This window comes from Artemia franciscana, chromosome 2 (assembly GCF_032884065.1).
Source record: "Artemia franciscana chromosome 2, ASM3288406v1, whole genome shotgun sequence".
In the NCBI taxonomy this organism is placed as follows: domain Eukaryota; kingdom Metazoa; phylum Arthropoda; class Branchiopoda; order Anostraca; family Artemiidae; genus Artemia; species Artemia franciscana.
In genome coordinates, this window is record NC_088864.1 from 21,006,376 (window position 1) to 21,030,617 (window position 24,242).

A 24,242-nucleotide genomic window follows, 5' to 3' on the forward strand; every position below is an offset into this window, starting at 1 on the left:
TCGTCATTTAAAGGGGCAGTAAAGAGGATTGCTTTGAAATTCTCTTGCTTCGATTGCTAGAATTCGTTGAAAAAGTCCGACTTGACAGGCAAGCACGCGAAAATTTATGTATTCTAGATAAATAGATTTCTGTGATCGATTTTACATTTGTTGCTAAATATATTCTTAAAACGAGGAAATGGAGGCGTTGCGTTATCTACAACACTGGTAAATAGTAGCCAACTCCCTTTTTAATTCCGTGATATTAATCCCGATATATATATATATATATATATATATATATATATATATATATATATATATATATATATATATATATATATATACTAGCTGTTGGGGTGGTGCTTCGCGCCACCCCAACACCTAGTTGGTGGGGGCGCTTCGCGCCCCCCCCCAAGCCCCCCCGCGCGCGTAAGTCGTTACGCGCCATATTAGTTACGCGCCATTGTAGTTGTGTCCCTATGTCCCACCTGTGAATAGAGATATATATATATATATATATATATATATATATATATATATATATATATATATTATATATATATATATATATATATATATATATATATATATATATATATATATATATATATATATATATATATATATGTTTTTAACTACGTAAAACTTGCGAATATACAACATTCTTTGCTGTCCCATTGTCTGTGCATATAAATAGATTGTCAGGTTTACCGACTCTTGAACATGCAACATATAATGGTCCATGGGAAAACAATCCGTATTCAGATCTATACCTCATGATTCTAATGACTGCCCTTGAGCTTTGTTGATGGTGATTGCTAAGTTGTGTCCCTGTGTCCCGGTCGTCATTTATATTCCCTGTGTCCCGGTCGTCATTTGTATCCCGGTGTCCCGGTCTGTATATACATTCGTTTTTTAGTTTTGTTTTTCTCCTTTATTTTTTCCTTTTTTCTTTTTTTTCTTTTTTAGTTTATTAAGATTTTTAGATTTTTTAGTTTTTTTATTAGTTTTTAGTTTTTTTGTAGTTTTTACCATTTTTTTAGTTTTTTTTAGTTTTTTTTTTACTTAAGTCCTGGTCGTCATTTATACTCCCTGTGTCCCGGTCGTCATTTGTGTCTCGGTGCTTTGTTGATTGCTAATTTATATTATATTTATATTTATATTTTTTATATTTATTAATATTTTTTTAGTTTTCTTTTTCTCTTATTTTTCAGTTTTTTCCTTTTTTTAGTTTTTTCTTTTTTAGTTTTTAGTTTTTTTTTTGTTTTTTACCTTCTTTTAGTTTTTTTAGTTTTTTTAGTTTTTTTGGTTTTTTGGTTTTTTTTTTTAGTTTTTAGTTTTTTTTTTAGTTTTTGCCTTTTTTTAGTTTTTTCAGTTTTTTTTTAGTTTTTAGTTTTTTACCTTTTTTAGTTTTTTTTAGTTTTTTAGCTTTTTTAGTTTTTTTTCTTTTTAGTTTTTTTTTGTAGTTTTTACCTTTTTTAGTTTTTTTTCTTCTTTTGTATTAGTGTGAAATAATTCAGACGTCATATGCGGACAAACACGTCACTTGACAGACAGACAGACAGACATAACCCACAAACAACTTATTTTTATATATATTTATTCATATTTTTTTAGTTTTCTTTTTTTAGTTTTTTTTTGTAGTTTTTACCTTTTTTATTTTTTTTTCTTCTTTTGTATTAGTGTGAAATAATTCAGACGTCATATGCGGACAAACACGTCACTCGACAGACAGACAGACAGACATAACCCACAAACAACTTATTTTTATATATATTTATTCATATTTTTTTAGTTTTCTTTTTCTCTTTTATTTTTCAGTTTTTTCCTTTTTTTTAGTTTTTTTGTTTTTTAGTTTTTAGTTTTTTACCTTTTTTTAGTTTTTTTAGTTTTTTTAGTTTTTTAGCTTTTTTAGTTTTTTTTATTAGTTTTTATTTTTTTTTGTAGTTTTTGCCTTTTTTTATTTTTTTCAGTTTTTTTTTAGTTATTAGATTTTTACCTTTTTTTATTTTTTTTAGTTTTTTAGCTTTTTTAGTTTTTTTTTCTTTTTAGTTTTTTTTGTAGTTTTTACCTTTTTTAGTTTTTTTCTTCTTTTGTATTAGTGTGAAATAATTCAGACGTCATATGCGAACAAACATGACGTCACCTGATCCATCCACAGATCCACACACAGACAACTTATTTTTATATATATAGATATATATAAAATATATATCTTTTTTAAGTTTTTTAGTTGGTGGGGGCGCTTCGCGCCCCCCCAAGCCCCCCCGCGCGCGTAAGTCGTTACGCGCCATAATAGTTACGCGCCATTGTAGTTGTGTCCCTATGTCCCACCTGTGAATATAGATATATATATATATATATATATATATATATATATATATATATATATAGATATATATATATATATATATATATATATATATATATATATATATATATATATATATATATATATATATGGTTTTAACTACGTAAAACTTGCGAATATACAACATTCTTTGCTGTCCCATTGTCTTTGCATATAAATAGATTGTCAGGTTTACCGACTCTTGGACATGCAACATATAATGGTCCATGGGAAAACAATCTGTATTCAGATCTATACCTCATGATTCTAATGATTGCCCTTGAGCTTTGTTGATGGTGATTGCTAATCGACCATTCCCTGTCCCGGTGTCCCGGTCGTCATTTATATCCCCCTGTTTCCCCCGGTGTCCCCGTTGTAGTTGTGTCCCTGTGTCCCGGTCGTCATTTATATTCCCTGTGTCCCGGTCGTCATTTGTATCCCGGTGTCCCGGTCTGTATATACATTCGTTTTTTAGTTTTGTTTTTCTCCTTTATTTTTTTCCTTTTTTTTTCTTTTTTAGCTTATTTAGATTTTTAGATTTTTTAGTTTTTTTATTAGTTTTTAGTTTTTTTTTCTTTTTAGTTTTTTTGTCCGGTCGTCATTTATATCCCCTGTTTCCCCCGGTGTCCCAGTTGTAGTTGTGTCCCTTTCTCTTTGTTGGTCGCTTTCTCTTTGAGTGTCGTCATTTATTTTTTTCTTTTTTAGTTCTTTTAGTTTTTACCTTTTTAGTTTTTTTTAGTTTTTTAGATGAAAATTTTTTTTAGTTTTTTCCTTTTTTTCTTTTTAGTTTTTCATTGGTTTTTACCTTTATTTTAGCTTATTTTTCAGTTTTTTCCTTTTTTTAGTTTTTTTTTTATTTTTTATTTTTTTTAGTTTTTTACCTTTTTTTAGTTTTTTAAGTTTTTTTAGTTTTTTAGCTTTTTTACTTTTTTTTATTAGTTTTTAGTTTTTTTTTGTAGTTTTTGCCTTTTTTTAGTTTTTTCAGTTTTTTTTTTAGTTTTTTATTGGTTTTTACCTTTATTTTAGCTTATTTTTCAGTTTTTTCCTTTTTTTAAGTTTTTTTTTAGTTTTTAGTTTTTTTAGTTTTTTACCTTTTTTTAGTTTTTTTAGTTTTTTTAGTTTTTTAGCTTTTTTATTTTTTTTATTAGTTTTTAGTTTTTTTGTAGTTTTTGCCTTTTTTTAGTTTTTTTTAGTTTTTTAGCTTTTTTATTAGTTTTTAGTTTTTTTTGTAGTTTTTGCCTTTTTTTAGTTTTTTTTAGTTTTTTAGCTTTTTTATTTTTTTTATTAGTTTTTAGTTTTTTTTGTAGTTTTTGCCTTTTTTTAGTTTTTTCAGTTTTGACGTCACCTGATCCATCCACAGATCCACACACAGACAACTTATTTTTATATATATAGATATAATCTGGCGTAACGGACAGACAACTTATTTATATATATATATATATATATATATATATATATATATATATATATATATATATATATATATATATATATATATATATATTTAACTACGTAAAACTTGCGAATATACAACATTCTTTGCTGTCCTATTGTCTGTCCATATAAATAGATTGTCAGGTTTACCAACTCTTGAACATGCAACATAATAATTGTCCATGGAAAACAATCCGTATTCATATCTATACCGCATTTTTTCTAACGATTGCCCTTGAGCTTTGTTGATGGTGATTGCTAATCGAACGTTCCCTGTGTCCCCGTCGTCATTTGTATATCCCCCTGAGCCCCCGGCGTCCCCGTTGTAGTTGTGTCCCTGTGTCCCGATCGTCATTTGTGTCCCGGTATCCCAGTCTGTAATTTCTCTTTGAGTGTCCCGGTCGTCATTTATATAGATATATAGATACAGTTTCATTTCAGTTTTTTTTTCTTTTTTAGTTTTTTTCTTAGTTTTTTTCTTTTTTAATTTTTCTTTTTTAAGTTTCTTCTTTTTATTGATTTGTTTTCTTCAATTTGTCAATGTTCATTCTAACATTGACACTTGGAAAAATCTTTACGTGCCAAGCAAGCTAAAGCTCCAAAAATTTATAATAAACCTTAAAATTTGGGTATCTGTTTTAAGGTTTTCGAATTACCTTAATCTTTTGTCAAAATATTTTGAAATATTTGTGCAATTCCCAGTTTTTTTTTAGTTTTTTCTTTTTTTAGTTGGATAGCTTTTTTTAGTTTTTTTCTTTTTACCTTTTTTACCTTTTTTACCTTTTTATTTTTTCGACGTAGTTAACTTCGAAGACCACACTGCCTTTCCATGACGAAAGTAAAACAGTTCAAAATAGGGATGATACCTATACATATACAGTGTTCATCATCAGCAGTAAAACAGAGTTTTACTGCTGATGATGAACACTGTAGGCTATATGTGTTCGAAATATCCAGTTAAATAATTTTATATTTCACTGTCAATAAAAAGGTATCATCCCTATTTTGAACTGTTTTATTTTTTATTTTATTTTTTTACATTTTTTTCTTTTTAAGTTTTTTTTTTAATTTTTTTTTAGTTTTTTCTTTTTAGTTTTTTAAGTTGTTTTCTTTTTATTATTTTTTTTAGTTTTTACCATTTTTCTTTTTTCAGTTTTCTTTTTCTTCTTTATTTTTCAGACGTCATATGCAAACTCTCAATGCAAAAATACATACAACTTATTTTTGTATATAGATAAGATATAATCTGGCGTAACAGACATAGTGTAACAGACATAAAAGACAGACAACTTATTTTTATATATATAGATTTTTACATATATAGATACAGTTTCTTCTTTAGTTTTTTTCTTTTTTAATTTTTTCTTTTTTTTAGTTTCTTCTTTTTATTGATTTGTTTTCTTCAATTTGTCAATATTCATTCTAACATTGACACTTGGAAAAATCTTTACGTGCCAAGCATGCTAAAGCTCCAACAATTTATATTAAACCTCAAAATTTGGGGTATCTGTTTTAAGGTTTTCGAATTACTTTAATCTATTGTCAAAATATATTGAAATATTTGTGCAATTCCCAGTTTTTTTTTAGTTTTTTTCTTTTTTTTAGTTTTTTAGCTTTTTTTAGTTTTTTTTTAGTTTTTTATCTTTTTTATTTTTTACATTTTTTCTTTTTAGGTTTTTTCTTTTTTTAATTTTTAAAATTTTTATTTTTTTTTAAGTTTTTTCTTTTTAGTTTTTTTTAGCTTTTTACCATTTTTCTTTTTTCGAATTACTTTAATCTATTGTCAAAATATTTCGCAATATTTATGCAATTTCCAGTTTTTACATTCTAGTTTGTTTTCTTTTATATATATAAAAGATATAATCTGGCGTAACGGACAGACAACTTATTTTTATATATATATAGATATATATATATATATATATATATATATATATATATATATATATATATATATATATATATATATATATATATATATATATATATATATATATAATAGCTGTTGGGGTGGCGCTTCGCGCCACCCCAACACCTAGTTGGTGGGGGCGCTTCGCCCCCCCCCAAGCCCCCCCGCGTGCGTAAGTCGTTACGCGCCATAATAGTTACGCGCCATTGTAGTTGTGTCCCTATGTCCCACCTGTGAATATAGATAGATATATATATGTATATATATGTATATATATATATATATATATATATATATATATATATATATATATATATATATATATATATATATATATATATATATATATATATATATATATATATATATATATGGTTTTAACTACGTAAAACTTGCGAATATACAACATTCTTTGCTGTCCCATTGTCTTTGCATATAAATAGATTGTCAGGTTTACCGACTCTTGAACATGCAACATATAATGGTCCATGGGAAAACAATCTGTATTCAGATCTATACCTCATGATTCTAATGATTGCCCTTGAGCTTTGTTGATGGTGATTGCTAATCGACCATTCCCTGTCCCGGTGTCCCGTCGTCATTTTTTATTAGTTTTTAGTTTTTTTTTCTTTTTAGTTTTTTTGTAGTTTTTACCTTCTTTTTAGTTTTGTTAGTTTTTTTTTTTTACTTATGTACTGGTCGTCATTTATACTCCCTGTGTCCCGGTGCTTTGTTGATTGCTAATCGAACATTCCTTTTGTCCTGGTCGCTTTCTCTTTGAGTGTCGTCATTTATTTTTTTCTTTTTTAGTTCTTTTAGTTTTTACCTTTTTTAATTTTTTTTAATTTTTTATATGAAATTTTTTTTTAGTTTTTTCCTTTTTTTCTTTTTAGTTTTTTATTGGTTTTTACCTTTATTTTAGCTTATTTTTCAGTTTTTTCCTTTTTTTTAGTTTTTTTTTATTTTTTATTTTTTTTAGTTTTTTACCTTTTTTTAGTTTTTTTTAGTTTTTTTAGTTTTATAGCTTTTTTACTTTTTTTATTAGTTTTTAGTTTTTTTTGTAGTTTTTGCCTTTTTTTAAGTTTTGTTTTTCTCCTTTATTTTTTTCCTTTTTTTTTCTTTTTTAGTTTATTTAGATTTTTAGATTTTTTAGTTTTTTTATTAGTTTTTAGTTTTTTTTTTTCTTTTTAGTTTTTTTGTAGTTTTTACCTTCTTTTTAGTTTCGTTAGTTTTTTTTTTTACTTATGTCCTGGTCGTCATTTATACTCCCTGTGTCCCGGTGCTTTGTTGATTGCTAATCGAACATTCCTTTTGTCCTGGTCGCTTTCTCTTTGAGTGTCGTCATTTATTTTTTTCTTTTTTAGTTCTTTTAGTTTTTACCTTTTTTAGTTTTTTTTTAGTTTTTTAGATGAAAATTTTTTTTAGTTTTTTGCTTTTTTTTTTAGTTTTTTATTGGTTTTTACCTTTTTTTTAGTTTTTTCAGTTTTTTTTTAGTTTTTTATTGGTTTTTACCTTTATTTTAGCTTATTTTTCAGTTTTTTCCTTTTTTTAGTTTTTTTTAGTTTTTAGTTTTTTTAGTTTTTTACCTTTTTTTAGTTTTTTTAGTTTTTTTAGTTTTTTAGCTTTTTTATTTTTTTTATTAGTTTTTCGTTTTTTTTGTAGTTGTACTTATGTCCTGGTCGTCATTTATACTCCCTGTGTCCCGGTGCTTTGTTGATTGCTAATCGAACATTCCTTTTGTCCTGGTCGCTTTCTCTTTGAGTGTCGTCATTTATTTTTTTCTTTTTTAGTTCTTTTAGTTTTTACCTTTTTTAGTTTTTTTTAGTTTTTTAGATGAAAATTTTTTTTAGTTTTTTGCTTTTTTTCTTTTTAGTTTTTTATTGGTTTTTACCTTTATTTTAGCTTATTTTTCAGTTTTTTCCTTTTTTTTATTTTTTTTTATTTTTTAGTTTTTTTAGTTTTTTACCTTTTTTTAGTTTTTTTAGTTTTTTTTTAGTTTTTTAGCTTTTTTACTTTTTTTTATTAGTTTTTAGTTTTTTTTGTAGTTTTTGCCTTTTTTTAGTTTTTTCAGTTTTTTTTTAGTTTTTTATTGGTTTTTACCTTTATTTTAGCTTATTTTTCAGTTTTTTCCTTTTTTTTTAGTTTTTTTTAGTTTTTAGTTTTTTTAGTTTTTTACCTTTTTTAGTTCTTTTAGTTTTTTTAGTTTTTTAGCTTTGTTATTTTTTTTATTAGTTTTTAGTTTTTTTTGTAGTTTTTGCCTTTTTTTAGTTTTTTTAGTTTTTTAGCTTTTTTATTAGTTTTTAGTTTTTTTTGTAGTTTTTGCCTTTTATTAGTTTTTTTAGTTTTTTAGCTTTTTTATTTTTTTTATTAGTTTTTAGTTTTTTTTGTAGTTTTTGCCTTTTTTTAGTTTTTTCAGTTTTGACGTCACCTGATCCAGTTTTTTCAGGTGACGTCACCTGATCCATCCACAGATCCACACACAGACAACTTATTTTTATATATATAGATATATATATATATATGTTTTTAACTAAGTAAAGCTTGCGAATATACAACATTCTTTGCTGTCCCATTGTCTGTATATATAAATAGATTGTCAGGTTTACCGACTCTTGAACGTGCAACATATAATTGTCCATGGGAAAAACAATCCGTATTCAGATCTATACCTCATTATTCTAATGATTGCCCTTGAGCTTTGTTGATGGTGATTGCTAATCAAACATTCCCTGTGTCCCCATCGTCATTTATATATCCCCCCGTGCCCCCCGGCGTCCCCGTTGTAGTTGTGTCCCTGTGTCCCAGTTGTCATTTATAGTCGACAAACATGACGTCAGTCGACACACACGTCCCAGTCGTCATTTGTGTCCCGGTTTCCCAGTTTTTATTTTTTTTTTAGTTTTCTTTTTCTTCTTTATTTTTCAGTTTTTTTTCTTTTTTTAGTTTTTTTTCTTTTTCAGTTTTTAGTTTTTTTAGTTTTTTTAGTTTTTTTTTAGCTTTTAGTTGTTTTTTTTAGTTTTTTTGTAGTTTTTACTTTTTTTAGTTTTTTTTTTAGTTTTTAGTTTTTTACCTTTATTTTAGTTTTTTGGCTTTTTTAGTTTTTTAGTTTTTTTTTGTAGTTTTTACCTTTTTTAATTTTTTCTCTTCTCTTGTATTAATGCTAAAGCCAAAGTTCGAACCTGGAACCTCTCGGACCTAGAACCTGGAACATAACGCTTTACCAACTCAGCTACTTCGGCTTGAATACATTCGTTTTTGAATTGGTATATGATGAAATCATTCAGATGTCATATGCGGACAGACAGACAGACACACAAACAAATAACTATGTAGTTTATGAGTGATTATTTTTATATATATAGATTTCAACTTTTGCCGGAAGACACGGGCTGTAATGTCATGTCTATGAACCGCCGATTGTCCTTGAAGTAAAAGCTGCTGTATCTCGTCCCAAGATTGATTACATGTAAATGTAATTAATAAATATGGACGACCATAGAGACGAACATACGCAATAGCATCTTGAGCATATTCATGCATATGACGGGGACTGCCAGCATATGACGAAGGTAAAATCGTTAATCTTCCAACGTTTTGGTATTACCGTCATTTACAACTGCATCTCGCAAATGAATGTATTGTTCAGAGCGGAGCTTGGTCTGATTCAGACAGATAAATAGCAAACGTTCTGATTCAATTTTAGCATACCTATCAACGACGAATTGGTGAAACAATTGACGGCATTTTAAAATATAATTGTCTTCATCCTGCCGAATCATTAGTCTATAGGAATAATAATGCATTGCGCTGCATTTCTTATTCATTTCTTTGTTAGTGGCTGGATTTATCAATTTAATATTAAAGTGATAGCCGTCGGCTCCATCCCAAAAAATGATAGGATATCGTAGGGCATCGTTGCATCGATGAGCTTCAGCAATTCTTTCCAACTGAGCGTTTCGCTTATGAAGAATAATATCTCGAGGTAAAAACTGATCACCGACCATAACGATTGCCACTTCGTCGATAGTTTGAGCATTGTATCTACTACGCACATGTTGGCCAGGAGGCGTTTTGTCAGCGGAAATAACAATTTTATGCGTATCAGTAGGCATCAAATCGATGGCTGTTTTGAACAGACGCACTAAATTATTATTTTCGTGGAAAAGATGTTGCAATTGGGAAACGATTTTCCTTTCAACGTCGGGAGAAGTTTCGCAACGTGAACTCAATTCAGAATTTCTATCACTGATGAAGTACAGTTGTAAAAATTTATGATTCTCGCCTGAGAATGGTAGAAGGGACCCTGTTCTATGATAAATTTGCCCTTTTACTTTGAAAGTAGGCATAAATTGATCTGGATTTTCGATTTGGGCACCAAACGACGTCGTTTGGAAACATGAGTTATATTTCCTGATCTGTGATAAAAAACGTTCTGACGTAGTTCCAGTAAGCAAAGTCTTCAATGGCACTGGTGGTCCAGCCAGTAGAGGAAGTTTAACTTTTCCTGAGGCGCAACACATTCCCATTGTTTCACCATTGAATTTCAAGGCCTTGCAATAGGGGCAAATTTAGGCCTGGTCCCGATTTGAACACATCTACTCATGCTATAATCATCGACTGGGCTGTACCTGAATGCCAGGCGAAAATGTTCAGGTTGCTCTTGTGATTCCTCGGCTCGCTTTCTTTTGGTGATTTCTCTTTGAGACGCAAGCCTAATTTCACGCTGTTGTTGTGATTCCTCGGCACGCTTTCTTTTCTTACTTTCTCTATCAGCCGCAAGTCTGTTTTCTTGCTGTTCTTGTGATTCCTCGGCACGCTTTCTTTTCTTACTTTCTCTATCAGCCGCAAGTCTGTTTTCATGCTGTTCTTGTGATCCCTCGGCACGCTTTCTTTTCTTACTTTCTCTATCAGCCGCAAGTCTTTTGGCATAGACTCTTTGAGCAGCTTCCTCGGCTGTTGCCATTGTAGGTTCTTCAGTCATTGTACAATTAAAAATTTCTCTTTCAACGATCTTCTTACAATTAAAAATTTCTCTTTCAACGATTTTCTTAAATACTTATAATGACGTCATATACTAAGCATCGTCATAATAAACATGACGACAACTAACTTCATGACGACATACAGCTCAATCCTTATAGTGACGTCAGTCGACAGACAGACAAACAACTTATTTTTATTTATATTGATGAGAAATAATTGCTTTCGTTACTCGAATGTTCCCAATAATTGACCCAGTAAAAAAAAGCTAGTGACTAGTGACTCAGCTAGTGACTGATGTCTGTAGACATGGTGACCTTGTTGATAATTTAATAAAGTAATAATGATCTAAAGTCAGGTTGACACAAAATGGATAATGTAATAAATACGCAATCATTATGTAATAATGTGTATGTTGTAATAAATATATTGTGTGTAATGTAATGATAGTGACAATGTGCAAATTAAGCTTTGTCAATCTAACTATATTAAACCTAGAACATGTGTTTAGTTTCATATTTGTTTTTATTACTTTCAAAAGTACACAATAATGCATTAATACAGGAGATTACCAGTAATGGATTGCCAATGCTGCGAGTTTGCGATAATCATATCTTTGCTAGTTACAGTTTCGCCAGTTAAATAAAATCTGTTGACATATTTTGTTAATAAACTAAATTATAAAATTAACTTTATAGGAATTTAGTATTTAACTGTAACTTAAGTCCTAATCAAATTAAGAATTAGATATTAATACAATGGAATTATTAACACAAGGTTGATTAATAACTGATAATTAATTAATTATTGATTAATCATGAATAATTAATTTAATAAGAACTCTTAAAATTAAGAATTAGAATTTTAATACAATTAGAATTTAATTTCAAATTACAATTGATAGTCTCGCCGATTAAGTAAAATTATTGAGAGATAAAATGAATCGAGGGACATCAATGGTTTCTATTCGTTTTAACCTCTCTGCGTTGCCACGCGCAAGAGCTACTGTGCTTTCTACTGTTATTGGAAAAGTATCAACCTTGTTAAGTTAAACTAAATAATTAAATTAACCCTATCAAATTAAATCATTAGACTTTCTCTTTAAGACGGAAAGAAAATTGGGTGCACGCAACCCCGTCGTGTGGCTGCAATGTCTGTCGCAGCTCGTGTTGCACAAGAAATGAATGTTAAACTTGGAAATGAAGTGGGTTACAGTATTCGTTTCGAAGATTGTACGTCGGAAAGGACATTGGTTAAATACATGACGGATGGGATGCTACTTAGGGAGTTTTTGTCTGAGCCAGATTTATCAAGCTATAGGTAATTATTTAATTATTTATAATTAAATTGTAATTATTTAATGTAATTATTTAACCTTTCTAATTATTTAATATTCCTATAAATACTTGAACCAAATTATGTATGTTTTTATAACCTTTAGAACTGGATGGCCAAAGAGGTCTGTGGCCCGTGGCTCCTCTGTTGCAATTACATATATTTTAAGTCGAATGTCCGTATGGTACTCTCTCTTTCTGTTATATTTGCAGCACAACTATTCAAGCTAAAAGCGTGGAATATCTGAATAATTATTTTGGAACCATGAGACTATAAAATTTAATTGTAGGTATTTCATGGTAAAATTAAAAATTAGCAGTTTGTGTTTATCTTTTGCGCTTTTTGAAAAAAAATTATTAAGTGATACAAAATGCTACACAAGGGAATTACTGCTATAAGTGGTTCTATAGAGACTAAGGAAAACGTCAACATAATATGCCCAATACCAAAGTACCAACACAATAAGTAAAAGAAAAATTAGTGGCTAATGTGATGAATAAAATGCTGCACAAAGAAATTACTGTTCTAAATCGTTCTATAGATAATAAGGAAAATGTCAACACAATATGTAAAAGTAAAATTAGTGGCTAAAGTGACGAATAAAATGCTCCACAAAGGAATTAATATTATAAATGGTTCTATAGATGATAAGGAAAATGTCAGTATAATAGGTAAATACAAAACAGCAACTCAATAAGTAACAGTAAAATTAGTCGCTAAAGTGACGAATAAAATGCTGCACAAAGGAATTGATATATTATAAATGGTTCTATAGATGATAAGGAAAATACCGTTCTAAATCGTTCTGTAGATAATAAGAAGAATGTCAACACAATATGTAAAAGTAAAATTAGTAGCTAAAGTGATGAATAAAATGCTGCACAAACGAATTGATATTATAAATGGTTCTATATAAATGGTTCAATAAGGAAAATGTCAGTATAAAAGGTAAACACAAAACAGCAACTCAGTAAGTAACAGTAAAATTATTGGCATGTCATGAATAGAAGTCATGAATAAAGAAAGTCATGAAGTCATGAATAAAATGCTGCACGAAGGACTTGCCAATAAGTGGTTTTATTCATTGTCAGAACCAGAAGTCAAGGCCAGACTGGAATTTATGAACTCAATACCTTCACTTTGATACAATAGCAGAAGAGGAACAAAAGAAACTGCGAGAAAATACCAACGCTTAACAATCCATAGCACTACTCTGATCAAGTTTATAATAAGTCTTATTAATTTACTATGTATTTGATACCACTACTTGATATCCCACTAAAACTATGCTTTTATATCTGGCATATTTTCTTGGAGACTTACTAACTTTATTTCAGCTTTTTAATATACTGATTTAGTAAAAACTAGTGAATTTAAGTAATATTTCTAGTCCGAAGTCTCTGCTAAACAATATACAAAATTCGCACCTATTGATTATAAATCCCTGTTTGATAAAATCAGTAGCGGCCTTGACAAACTAGGGCAAACTAAACCATTTTAATAGTGAATATCAAACACTGAATGCACTACATTACATGATTGATTGCGAATATGTACAATTTCGACAACAATGAAATTGAACCATAACTGAACGTTGAAATGGGTACTAACAGTGACGAAGGCAATGAAGGCTCGCTATAAGGAAATATAACCTACTGAAATTTAATATTTTTTTTCTTTTAGGAAACATACGAATATCAAGGGGGGGGGACTTTCCATTAGAGAGATTTTCGGGAAAAAATTCTTCACGGGATGGGAGGAGATTCCCGCCATGGTTTGAAGAAGATCAGAAATTGAATAAAAAGTAATAAAGACAAAGAAGGAATGAAATTTTCTAGGGGAAGGGGGAATTTGATCAGGGACATATTTTACTGAAGAATTTATCGTGAGAGTGGATCTTCTGGGGAAATTTTTCATGGAAAGGAGAGGCAAATTTCCTGGTATGATTTAAAAAAAAATCAGAAATGAAAAAAAAACAAGCTTTTTCCCCGAAAGTGAGGAGCAACATTGAATCTTAAAAAGAACAGAAATTATTCCTTCTACGAAAGGGCTGTTCCTTCTTCAAACCTCGCTCTTTACGCTACAGTTTAACTACTGGGTCCTGATCTTTGCTAACGACTCTCGAAACACAAGGACTGTTTAATTGGAATTAAAAGCTTTTTTAAATTACTAAAAAAAAAAAAAAAAATTAGCATAATACGCATTTTCATCATTTGATAACCACTAAAACACAATATGTTTGTTTAGATTGTTTTGACATTTTATTTTACAAATAGCTTAACAGCGTTGATAAACAGTTAAATAAAATAAATGGGTTAAATAAGCCGGTTGAATAAAATAAATAGTTCAAAGGAATTAAATAGATTGGGTAAAGTAGCTTAAAACACCTCTGTGGCCATTTAATAAGCTTTTTTGTTTTACAATACAAGCGTAATTTATAGATTGACGAATATTTAATTATATTTTTATCGATATATATGAGAAAAATGACAATTCATTTAGTTTGGGAAAAAGCTTGTATGTGAGGCTTTGATTAAAGGTTGTGACTGCAGTTTAATATAGTTTTCTGTCCCCTTTAGAACTGAGTTGGCATAATTTTATTAATACTATTATTACTCTGACAATAATAGATTGTCGAGTGACTAGTAAGGCCCTAAGTAGCTCATGGTTTGTAGTAAATTTTGCCTTTTAATTTAGTTCCCCTTAGGCTTTGACATTGTATAGATGGTCTTCTGGTTGTAAAGACCCTTTGTAGTTAACCAAGGTTCAAATGTGCTCTATTTAATGTGCTATTAAATATGTTTTGTGATATGGTTGTGATCAAGTAATCCTAATGGTTTTATTTTCTAGTGTTATGATAATCGACGAGGCCCATGAACGCACACTACATACAGATATCCTTTTTGGTCTTATCAAAGATATATCAAGGTTCAGATCAGATCTCAAGTTGTTGATTTCAAGTGCAACTTTGGATGCAGAGAAGTTTTCCGAATTTTTTGACGATGCTCCTGTATTTAGAATTCCAGGTAATTACCTATGTCTTTGAAAACAGTCTGATCGCGTAATTGCAGTGCCAGTCACACAAACACACACAACAACTGTAATGTTAAATTTTAATTAGCATAATTTGTGAATTGAGAACGTGTAAAGAGCATCTTTAAGGAAAATGCGTTCCGAGAGAGAGATTTTTCAAAAAGAAAAAACTTACTATTGTAATACGGTCTCTAATAAAAAAAAGAGCTTGGACAAGAATTGGAAATAAGCACGTACGAAGTTTTCAGGGGGGGGGAGGATAATAAAAAAAAAATCATGATGCTTTTAATAAGGAGTGCCCAAAAATTCTGGAAAATATGGGATTTCGTGGTAGTGGGGTTGACCCCCGATGCCCTCTCACTGTGTATGTTCCTGATCGCCGTTATATGATATCAAACAGTACATATTCCCTTAATTTAGCCTTGTTTGAGATTATACGCCATTTTTTTTTTTGGGGGGGAGGGTCAGATAGAAAGTATTGGTATTTTAATTCGATATTGGTCTAGTGTCAAAAGCTCTACAGTTTTGTTAAAAAAATCACAGTAGAAAAAAAAGAAAAAAAAAGGATATTCTATAGTTCGTTTGGAAAGTACGCATTAAGTTTTCAAAGCGAGTAGTAATTGTTACTTCCTAAGTTTTTTTTTTCATGTCTGAAAGTTTAATCTTTAATCATAAGCAATTTCTTTTTTCAGGGATTCTTTGGCATTGTTATTTATGATGCATGCATTGATTGTATCGTATCCGAAAGTTTGATCTAGTCTCCGAGTAAATAACGATCAATGCCAACGAGCGCTAACCAGAAAAATCAACATTAACTATAAATTATTATAGTTGACTACGAATAAATATTATTAACTACGAATAAAATTATAATTTGGTTTCTTTGTTATCTATTTTTTTGTTTGCTTTACAGTGGGTCAAAGGGAAAAATTCTTATTTGTATGTTAGTTTTTGTGTGTTTAGCCTATTTTCTAATTTTTAACCTGGCCATAACTCTTTTATAATAACTAAAAAAAAAACAAATTTAAAATATAAGAATCTGCCTAGCTTAAGAAAATGTTATGTTAGATCCAAATTTGCCATGCTTTCGGATCTACAAGCTTCAGTCATGACGATACTTGTGTCATTGCCAAATCCATGAAAACATTGGCAAACTATGTCAAAACATGACAAAACATCAAAAAAGTATGACAAAAACAGAAACAGGATCTTTAATTTGAAGATGAAACTTAAATGAATTAGCATTAAGCTTTTTTTTTAATTCAGTTGTGGAACTTCGTTTGGTCAGTGGTGCTATCTATGTTTTCAGGTTTGTCAGTGTTCCGTGATTTCAACGTCTGTTGAACCCAAGTACAATACGAAGTTTTTCTTGATTAGCAGCGCAAGACGGTAAAAAATAGAGAATTGATATACTCTTTATATTTAAATATTTTGGATTAAATTAAAGTTGCCATCACGCCATGTCTAATTGAAGAAAAGGCCAAGACAGATAGCCTGAGTGAGAGGCAAAGCTGGCATAAGTCTTTTCTCAGAATTGTATAAAGTGACTTCATTTCACTTGTTGATAGTTAGTCTATCACCCGTCTATTCTAGGGCAGAATTAAGGTAGATAGTCATGGAATAAGGGTAAATGAAATAGTCTATGAATTTCTATGAGACCTTTCAAGTCAATTGGAAACTCCAAATAAAAAGTTTTCAAAGATTATGTCTGACCATGTCCACATGACTTTGAAGACAATTGGGCAACTGATATTCGCCTAATTGCATTCATTTGCGTACAGGAAATTATATTTCTAATTATATTTGCCTACTGGGAAAGCCTACTGGAATTGCAATGAGAATGATCGATATTTTTGGGTTGACTTATAACGAACAATGTCCACAAGGCTTTGAAGACAATTGGGCAACTGAAATTCGTCTATTTATATTAGCTTCGCCTACTGGGAAAGCCTACTGGAATTGCAATGAGGATGATCGATTATTTGGGGTTGACTTATGACGGACAATGTCCACAAGACTTTGAAGACAATTGGGCAACTGAGATTCTTCTAATTATATGAGCTTTGCCTACTGGAATTGCAATTAGGATGATTGATATTTTTGGGTTGACCTTTGACGAAGAATGTCCACAGGACTTTGAAGACAATTGGGCAACTGAGATTCTTCTAATTATATGAGCTTTGCCTACTGAAATTGCAATGAGGATGATCGATATTTTTGGGTTGACCTTTGACGAAGAATGTCCACAGGACTTTGAAGACAATTGGGCAACTGAGATTCTTCTAATTATATGAGCTTTGCCTACTGGAATTGCAATGAGGATGATCGATATTTTTGGGTTGACCTTTGACGAAGAATGTCCACAGGACTTTGAAGACAACTGGGCAACTGAGATTCTTCTAATTATATGAGCTTTGCCTACTGGAATTGCAATGAGGATGATCGATATTTTTGGGTTGACCTTTGACGAAGAATGTCCACAGGACTTTGAAGACAACTGGGCAACTGAGATTCTTCTAATTATATGAGCTTTGTCTACTGGAATTGCAATGAGGATGATCGATATTTTTGGGTTGACCTTTGACGAAGCATTTCCACAGGACTTTGAAGACAACTGGGCAGCTGAGATTCTTCTAATTATATGAGCTTTGTCTACTGGAATTGCAATGAGGATGATCGATATTTTTGGGTTGACCTTTGACGAAGAATGTCCACAGGACTTTGAAGACAACTGGGCAACTGAGATTCTTCTAATTATATGAGCTTTGCCTACTGGAATTGCAATGAGGATGATCGATATTTTTGGGTTGACCTTTGACGAAGAATGTCCACAGGACTTTGAAGACAACTGGGCAACTGAGATTCTTCTATTTATATGAGCTTTGTCTACTGGAATTGCAATGAGGATGATCGATATTTTTGGGTTGACCTTTGACGAAGAATGTCCACAGGACTTTGAAGACAACTGGGCAACTGAGATTCTTCTAATTATATGAGCTTTGTCTACTGGAATTGCAATGAAGATGATTGACATTTTTGGATTGACATATGGTGAACAACATCCACTGGACTTATATGTAAAACGGTGGACTCAATTTGCTTGGACTCACTGGCGAATAAATGACGTAAGCTTAATAGGCTTGTCCACTTAGAGTCTCAGGTGGGCTACCGTGTTTTAGGATTGACACATGACCGAGAAATCCTCTGGACTCTCAGGCGAACGGGGAGACCTTTTTGCAGCAGTTTTTTACTAGAATATATCTAATAAAAAAACCAAACTTTTAAGCATACTTTCGACTATATAGATACTCACAAAAATCAACTTCTTGCTGATTTGTCAAGTGCAACGGCAAACGGTAAAACGTGAAAAAGTTTAAATGGATTTTCTAGTCGGACATACAATCATGACTGCAAACCTTTTACTTCTTCACAGACCTTTTATCCTCTCAGTACTTGATGATAGTCTGTCATCCTAGGGCAACTCGCTCTTTGCGCTAAAGTTTGACTATGTTTTTTCAATTCTTCAAGAACGACTTCTGAAACACAAGTGCCTTTTAATTGGATTAATATGAAGCTTTTTGAAGGGGTACTACAAAACTTTTACGTGAAGAGTGAGGTATTGAGGAGCGGGTAACCCCCTAATATACAGACTAATTTCTGTTCGTTTCAAGTTTTAATGTTGCTCCTTACTTTCAGTTGAAAAAACTTGTTGTTGTTGTTGTTGGTCTTTTTTCCAATACAGAGAGAGTAGAATGACAATATATTTGGTGACACATTTATTGGTTTTTGTGCCTTGCGCTCCTAGAGCTAAAAAGCGTCCGAATATTGAATATTAGATTTTCTTTTCTGAATGTCTTAGGGTCTATATCCGTTCCAAGTAAAAGTCATCGCAAGTTTTTATCTTGTTTATTTTATTTATCTTGTTTGTCTTGTAAATATATATATATATATATATATATATATATATATATATATATATATATATATATATATATATATATATATATATATATATATATATATTGGTGTGTATTCATTTTATTTCCTTATCTTATATGATTATTTAGTTATTTTTTATTTAAAGGTAGGAGATTTCCTGTCGATATTTATTATACCAAAGCCCCAGAAGCTGATTATATTGACGCTTGCGTTGTAACTGTTCTCCAAATTCATGTGACACAATCATTAGGTGACATTTTGGTGTTTTTGACTGGCCAAGAGGAGATTGAAACCTGTTTAGAAATTCTTCAAGAAAGAACAAGAAAATTAGGAAAGAAAATCAAGGAACTTTTGGTCTTGCCGATTTATGCCAATTTGCCTTCAGATATGCAAGCTAAAATTTTCGAACCAACGCCGCCAGGAGCAAGAAAGGTATTTTATTTTATTATTTTTTTGCCCAAATCTAAGTTGTAATTAAACAATTTACATAATTCGCTAGAAAAGGGCCGGTGCTTAAAAAAAGAAAATGAATGTAGAAATTGCAGAATTCTTGAATCTGCTATACAACAGGTTTCTGATATACAAGCTAAAACTATTAGCTTCATTTGGTTCATTGTATTAATATTGTTTCAGGCGTATGTAAAACGAATATAGAAGTATAAAAGTTTATCACGTAAAATTAACTTGGGTGTTATTAGGTGTATAAAATGTTTAAAGTTAGGTATTTAAAGCTGTGTATTTTCTCTATGCATATTGAGTCGGATATGTGTATATAACTTCAAAATTTCTTCAAGACTGTTAGCTAATCTGGTTGAGATCAGTTTATCATCTTTCTTCTTTTTTTTTGTTCCGCTTCTCATTTTAGTAATATTTCCCTTATCGTAAATCCTAGTTCCGGAGTGTTGACTACTTATGCCCCTTGGGCGAGGTATTTGGAGATAGAACTTGTCTTTGTTTTTATCCTTTTTCGACTAGACTTCGTGGGTTCATCATAATTTTCCCCTTTTCTTGGAGAGCCCTACCTGCTAGCTTTAGGCCAACTTGGGAAGAACAAGAACCTCCCATCAAAAGAGCGGAAAGGGTTCCCCACTGCTCACCAATAACCAGTAACTAGCGGGAATGGATCCTCTGGACCTGTTCTAGCATGAGAATTTCTTTCTCTCACCTTAGATTGCTTCTTAAAAGATCCCTTCTTTCGTCTTCGTTGGCGCTTCATGTATTTCGGACTTTCCCCGGGCATGATTTTGGCAGTCATTTCTGGCTCCTCTCGGGTCTCTACAGTCCCATTACTGTAGCGCTAGGGCAATGAGGATATATGTTTTACTTACTTTGACCTAGCTGTATTACTGTTAAGTAGTACGTCAGAGTCCACGCTCGTGTCTACTCATTCCTCGAGTTATACTTTCTATTGTCTGTAAATATTTTCCTGCTTGACAACCAGTCTATAGCACCCAATTTATGCTAGAGAGTCAACACAATATTTTACAGGTATCAACTTTGGTTCCAATGTTGTATTCCGTAAGGCATTTCGTGTTACTTGAAGTATCACATCGGTGTTTGTTTTGTTTTTCTTCATTTTATTTGCAAAGCGTTTGTGTGTTTTCTTTGATTTTCTGTATTTTTTTTAAATCTAGTTTTTTGTTCTTTTTTTCCGATGATAAAGGCTTCCGAATATGAAGCCGAAATATTCAAAGTTTTATCACCATTTTTAAATAGATAAGTTTTATGTTTTATTTTCATTGTCTTTGAAGGAAAAACACCCGTTTTTTATACACTTTTGTTCAATTTTATGCATAGCGTTTGCATGTTTTCTTTGAGTTTTCATATCTTTTTAAGCTAATTTTTTTTCTGATGATAAATATTTCCGGATATGAAGCCAAAATATTCAAAGTTTTTTTTTACCATTTTTAAATAAACAAGTTTTGTATTTTATTTTCACTGTCTAAGTAAAAAAAAATACCCGTTTCTTATGTATTTTTGTTTCAATTTTTTGCATGGTGTTTGTGTGTTTTCTTCGATTTGTCATATCTCTTTAAAGCTAGTTTTTGGTTCTTTATATTCCATAACATTTTTACTTTATTTTCACTGTCTTAGTAAAAAAAACGACAAAAAAACCGTTTCTTATATATTTTTGTTTCAATTTCTTTGCGTAGCGTTTGTGTGTTTTCTTTAATTTTTCATATCTTCTCAAAGCTAATTTTTGGTTCTATATTTCCGATAGTAAATGCTTCCGGATATGAAGCTGAAATATTCCAAGTTTTACTACTGTTCTTAAATAAATAAGTTTTTATTTTATTTTCAATGATTTTAGTAAAAGAAAAATACTCATTTCTTATACATTTTTGTTTCAAATGCAAATGCAATTGTCGTGTAAGAAATTTTTTACTCTTAAGGGAACTACTTGAAGGTTGTTGCCACTACCTCCTAAGCCTTTATAACCCATAAAAAGTATAAATTCAATTAACGTCGGGAATCTTTCTTTGGGACAGGTCCTTTTAGGCTTTAACCAATGAAATGTGACCTTCCTATAAAAATGTGTCCATCAAATTAGGTTTAGAAAGCTTTTTATGGGTGCAATTTCTAATAAACTTTAACCTACTATAAGAAACCAACCTATTAAAAAATTGACCTATAAAAAGCCACCAATTAAATTAGCATTAACTTTCTGAGAAAGTGGTTATTTTTAGGCTTTACAGTAAAAGATGTGACCCTCCTATGAAAAGTCGCAAATCAAACTAGTGTTTAAAAACTCTTTAAAGAAGCAATTTGTTTTAGATCTCAACTTGTTAGAAGCGACTAATCTATTGACCTACTAACCTAATTGTCCACTGAAAACCCATAAATCAAATTAGTGTTGTGAAGCTAAGAGAATTCCTTTAGGGTTTAACCTATGAAATGTAACCTTATAAAATATATTGCAAATCAAGTTAGGACTAGAAAGGTATCTATTCTGGCAATTTATTTTGGGCTTCAACTTATTAAGAATGATCATTCTATAAAAGAGTCGGTCTATTAAAAGTCATAAATCAAATTAGCGTTAGAAAACTTCCCGTGGAAGGCTTAAATCTATTGAAAGTGACCAATCACTTTAGGGATTTCCCAGAAAATGACAATCATAAAAAAAAAACTTGACCTGTAAAAAACGCATATCAGGTTAATGCATTTAAGCTTTTTATGGGATCAATTCCTTTTTGGCTTTAATTTATTGAACGTGACCAATCTGTAAAAAGCCTCAAATTGGACATGTGGATAAAGATCCCTTCAAAGAATGTTTTCATTTTTCACGCATTTATAGAAAATGTCCATATTACGGGGGTAAAATTACACACATTTTTTCTTTGCATCTTCCGCAACTTACTAGTGTTACCAGCTTAAAAGCTCCAATTTTCATACAGATATATATCTAGACATTGATTTCGAAAGATGCCTCAAGTTACTGATCTAAAATAACGTAAATATCGACAAATTATATAATGATATTTAAGAACTGAATCTTAAAGTTTGATTTTATATTGCAAAATATCTAAATCTGGGTGTAAGAGTGAGTTGCATTAGCCTCAAGGGCCCCACATGGCTTATGGGCCTTTTACAGAGTAAACAATGATTATGAATTCTTGTTGGCTTTTATACCCCTACACAGCCAAGCTCTATTAGTTCGTTCAAGGCCTAATGGAAAAATGGGATCACCCCTGCAAAAGGATTCCTAAGTCGTGTTTTTTCTAATAAATCTCATGTAGTCACTGATGTAGTATATGATGAAAGGTCTATAATTAGTTACTGAAAGGTTAGTCACTGAATATTACAGTAATTATGATATCACTATAATTAGTCACTGAAAGGTATAGTTGTCACTGAAAGGTCTATAATTAACTGCTAATCAAGAAAAGGACTTGCGCTACCTAACTTGTGATTTTAAGTTTGTCGAGATGGGGATTGGATTTCTTTTTCATATATTTTCTTTCTCCTATATGTTTCTACCTGATCTTGAAGCCTTGGGAGGGAAACTGTGTTGAAATTATTTCGCCTGTAAACTTGTTATTAAACAAATGGATTATAAACTACGAGATGAGCTCTGAACTATGAGACGAGTGTAAGTTACAAAATCAATACGAATTTTTCACCCTGTATAGAGATGGACTTGTGGATAATTACAAGCTTGTGACCTAAGTGTAAGCTTGTGACAAATTTGATGCTTGTGACATTTGGACATTTTGATGTATGTCCTTGACAAAATGTTCTAAATCTTATTTCTTTTTGTAGTGTATTCTAGCTACCAATATTGCTGAGACATCATTGACAATCGACAATATTATTTATGTCATTGATCCGGGATTTGCAAAACAGAATTCATACAATCCCAAAACTGGAATGGAGTCCCTAGTTGTTACGCCAATTTCCAAGGTATGCCAAATTAATTTATTATTAACTATGCCAGCAGTAATAGGCTTACCGTAATATGTGTTTTGTATATAATATTTCTATTAAATACGGCTTGAAAGACTGAACTTGAAGCTTAGTAATCGTTTATTGTAATGTTTTTAATGAAAAGGAAGAGGTAGTTTTAACAAACTTCTCATGGTATCCCTGAGAGTAGTTGGCACAAATTTGGGCCCTACTAGTGTTGAACAGTCGTCTAGACCAGTGTTCACTGTACCATTATTGAGCGACAAGCGAACACGTAGACGGTGCCAGTAAGATGGGGACTTGCTGGTCAAATAAATATCCAAGAAACATCCATGACTTTGCCAAATATAAGTGTTCAAAAAAAACACTACGGCGTCCCCGATAGGCGATATGCTCCCCTTAGGGAAGGTGACGGGAGTGGAAAATCGACAAGCCTTCCCAGATATTAAAATTCCCTTGAAAATTTGATTGTGGAACGTTCGATCAATAATAGCTGATGCTACCATACCCATGGAGACATCGATAGCCTAGTGGTTATCGTTTTTTTTTTTTTTTTTTTTTTTTTTTTTGCGTGGAAGAAGTTTGAAGGCAACGGGTCTTTGTGGCCTGGGCCTCGATTCAATTATTTGAGTTTTGTCAGCTCAGCCCTTATTGTTTTCTAACTTCACACTGTCCAATACTTTACTCCCCCCCTCCCTAATGTGTAAATATATAGCCCAAATTATATATTTTCCATCTATTCTGTCACTTCTCTTTATCTTGTCTCTCTCTAAGCTGAAACAAACTAACGAAAAAAACTGGTTTTATTATGCATCAATGAGCGATAGAATGTTTATCATGCAAGTACCATTCATTAAAATTAATTTCTAATTA

General features: G+C 30.9%; 2 protein-coding genes across 2 annotated transcripts in view; both read left to right on the top strand.

Annotated features, from left to right (window-relative positions):
* Positions 1 to 11,764: 11,764 nt before the first annotated feature.
* Positions 11,765 to 23,435, top strand: LOC136038586 (pre-mRNA-splicing factor ATP-dependent RNA helicase DHX16-like). Its single transcript, XM_065721785.1, has 4 exons — positions 11,765 to 11,978; positions 14,844 to 15,019; positions 19,111 to 19,397; positions 23,226 to 23,435. Exons 1-4 carry the CDS (start codon positions 11,809 to 11,811, stop codon positions 23,418 to 23,420), a joined length of 828 nt encoding a protein of 275 aa, XP_065577857.1. The 5' UTR covers positions 11,765 to 11,808; the 3' UTR covers positions 23,421 to 23,435.
* Positions 23,436 to 23,540: 105 nt separating this feature from the next.
* LOC136034584 (ATP-dependent helicase brm-like) overlaps positions 23,541 to 24,242 on the top strand; it is an 18,569-nt gene continuing 17,867 nt past the window's right edge. Inside the window, exon 1 of the mRNA XM_065715840.1 lies at positions 23,541 to 23,656. Within this exon, the coding sequence (XP_065571912.1) occupies positions 23,541 to 23,656 (116 nt within the window). The remainder of the gene's footprint in view (positions 23,657 to 24,242) is intronic.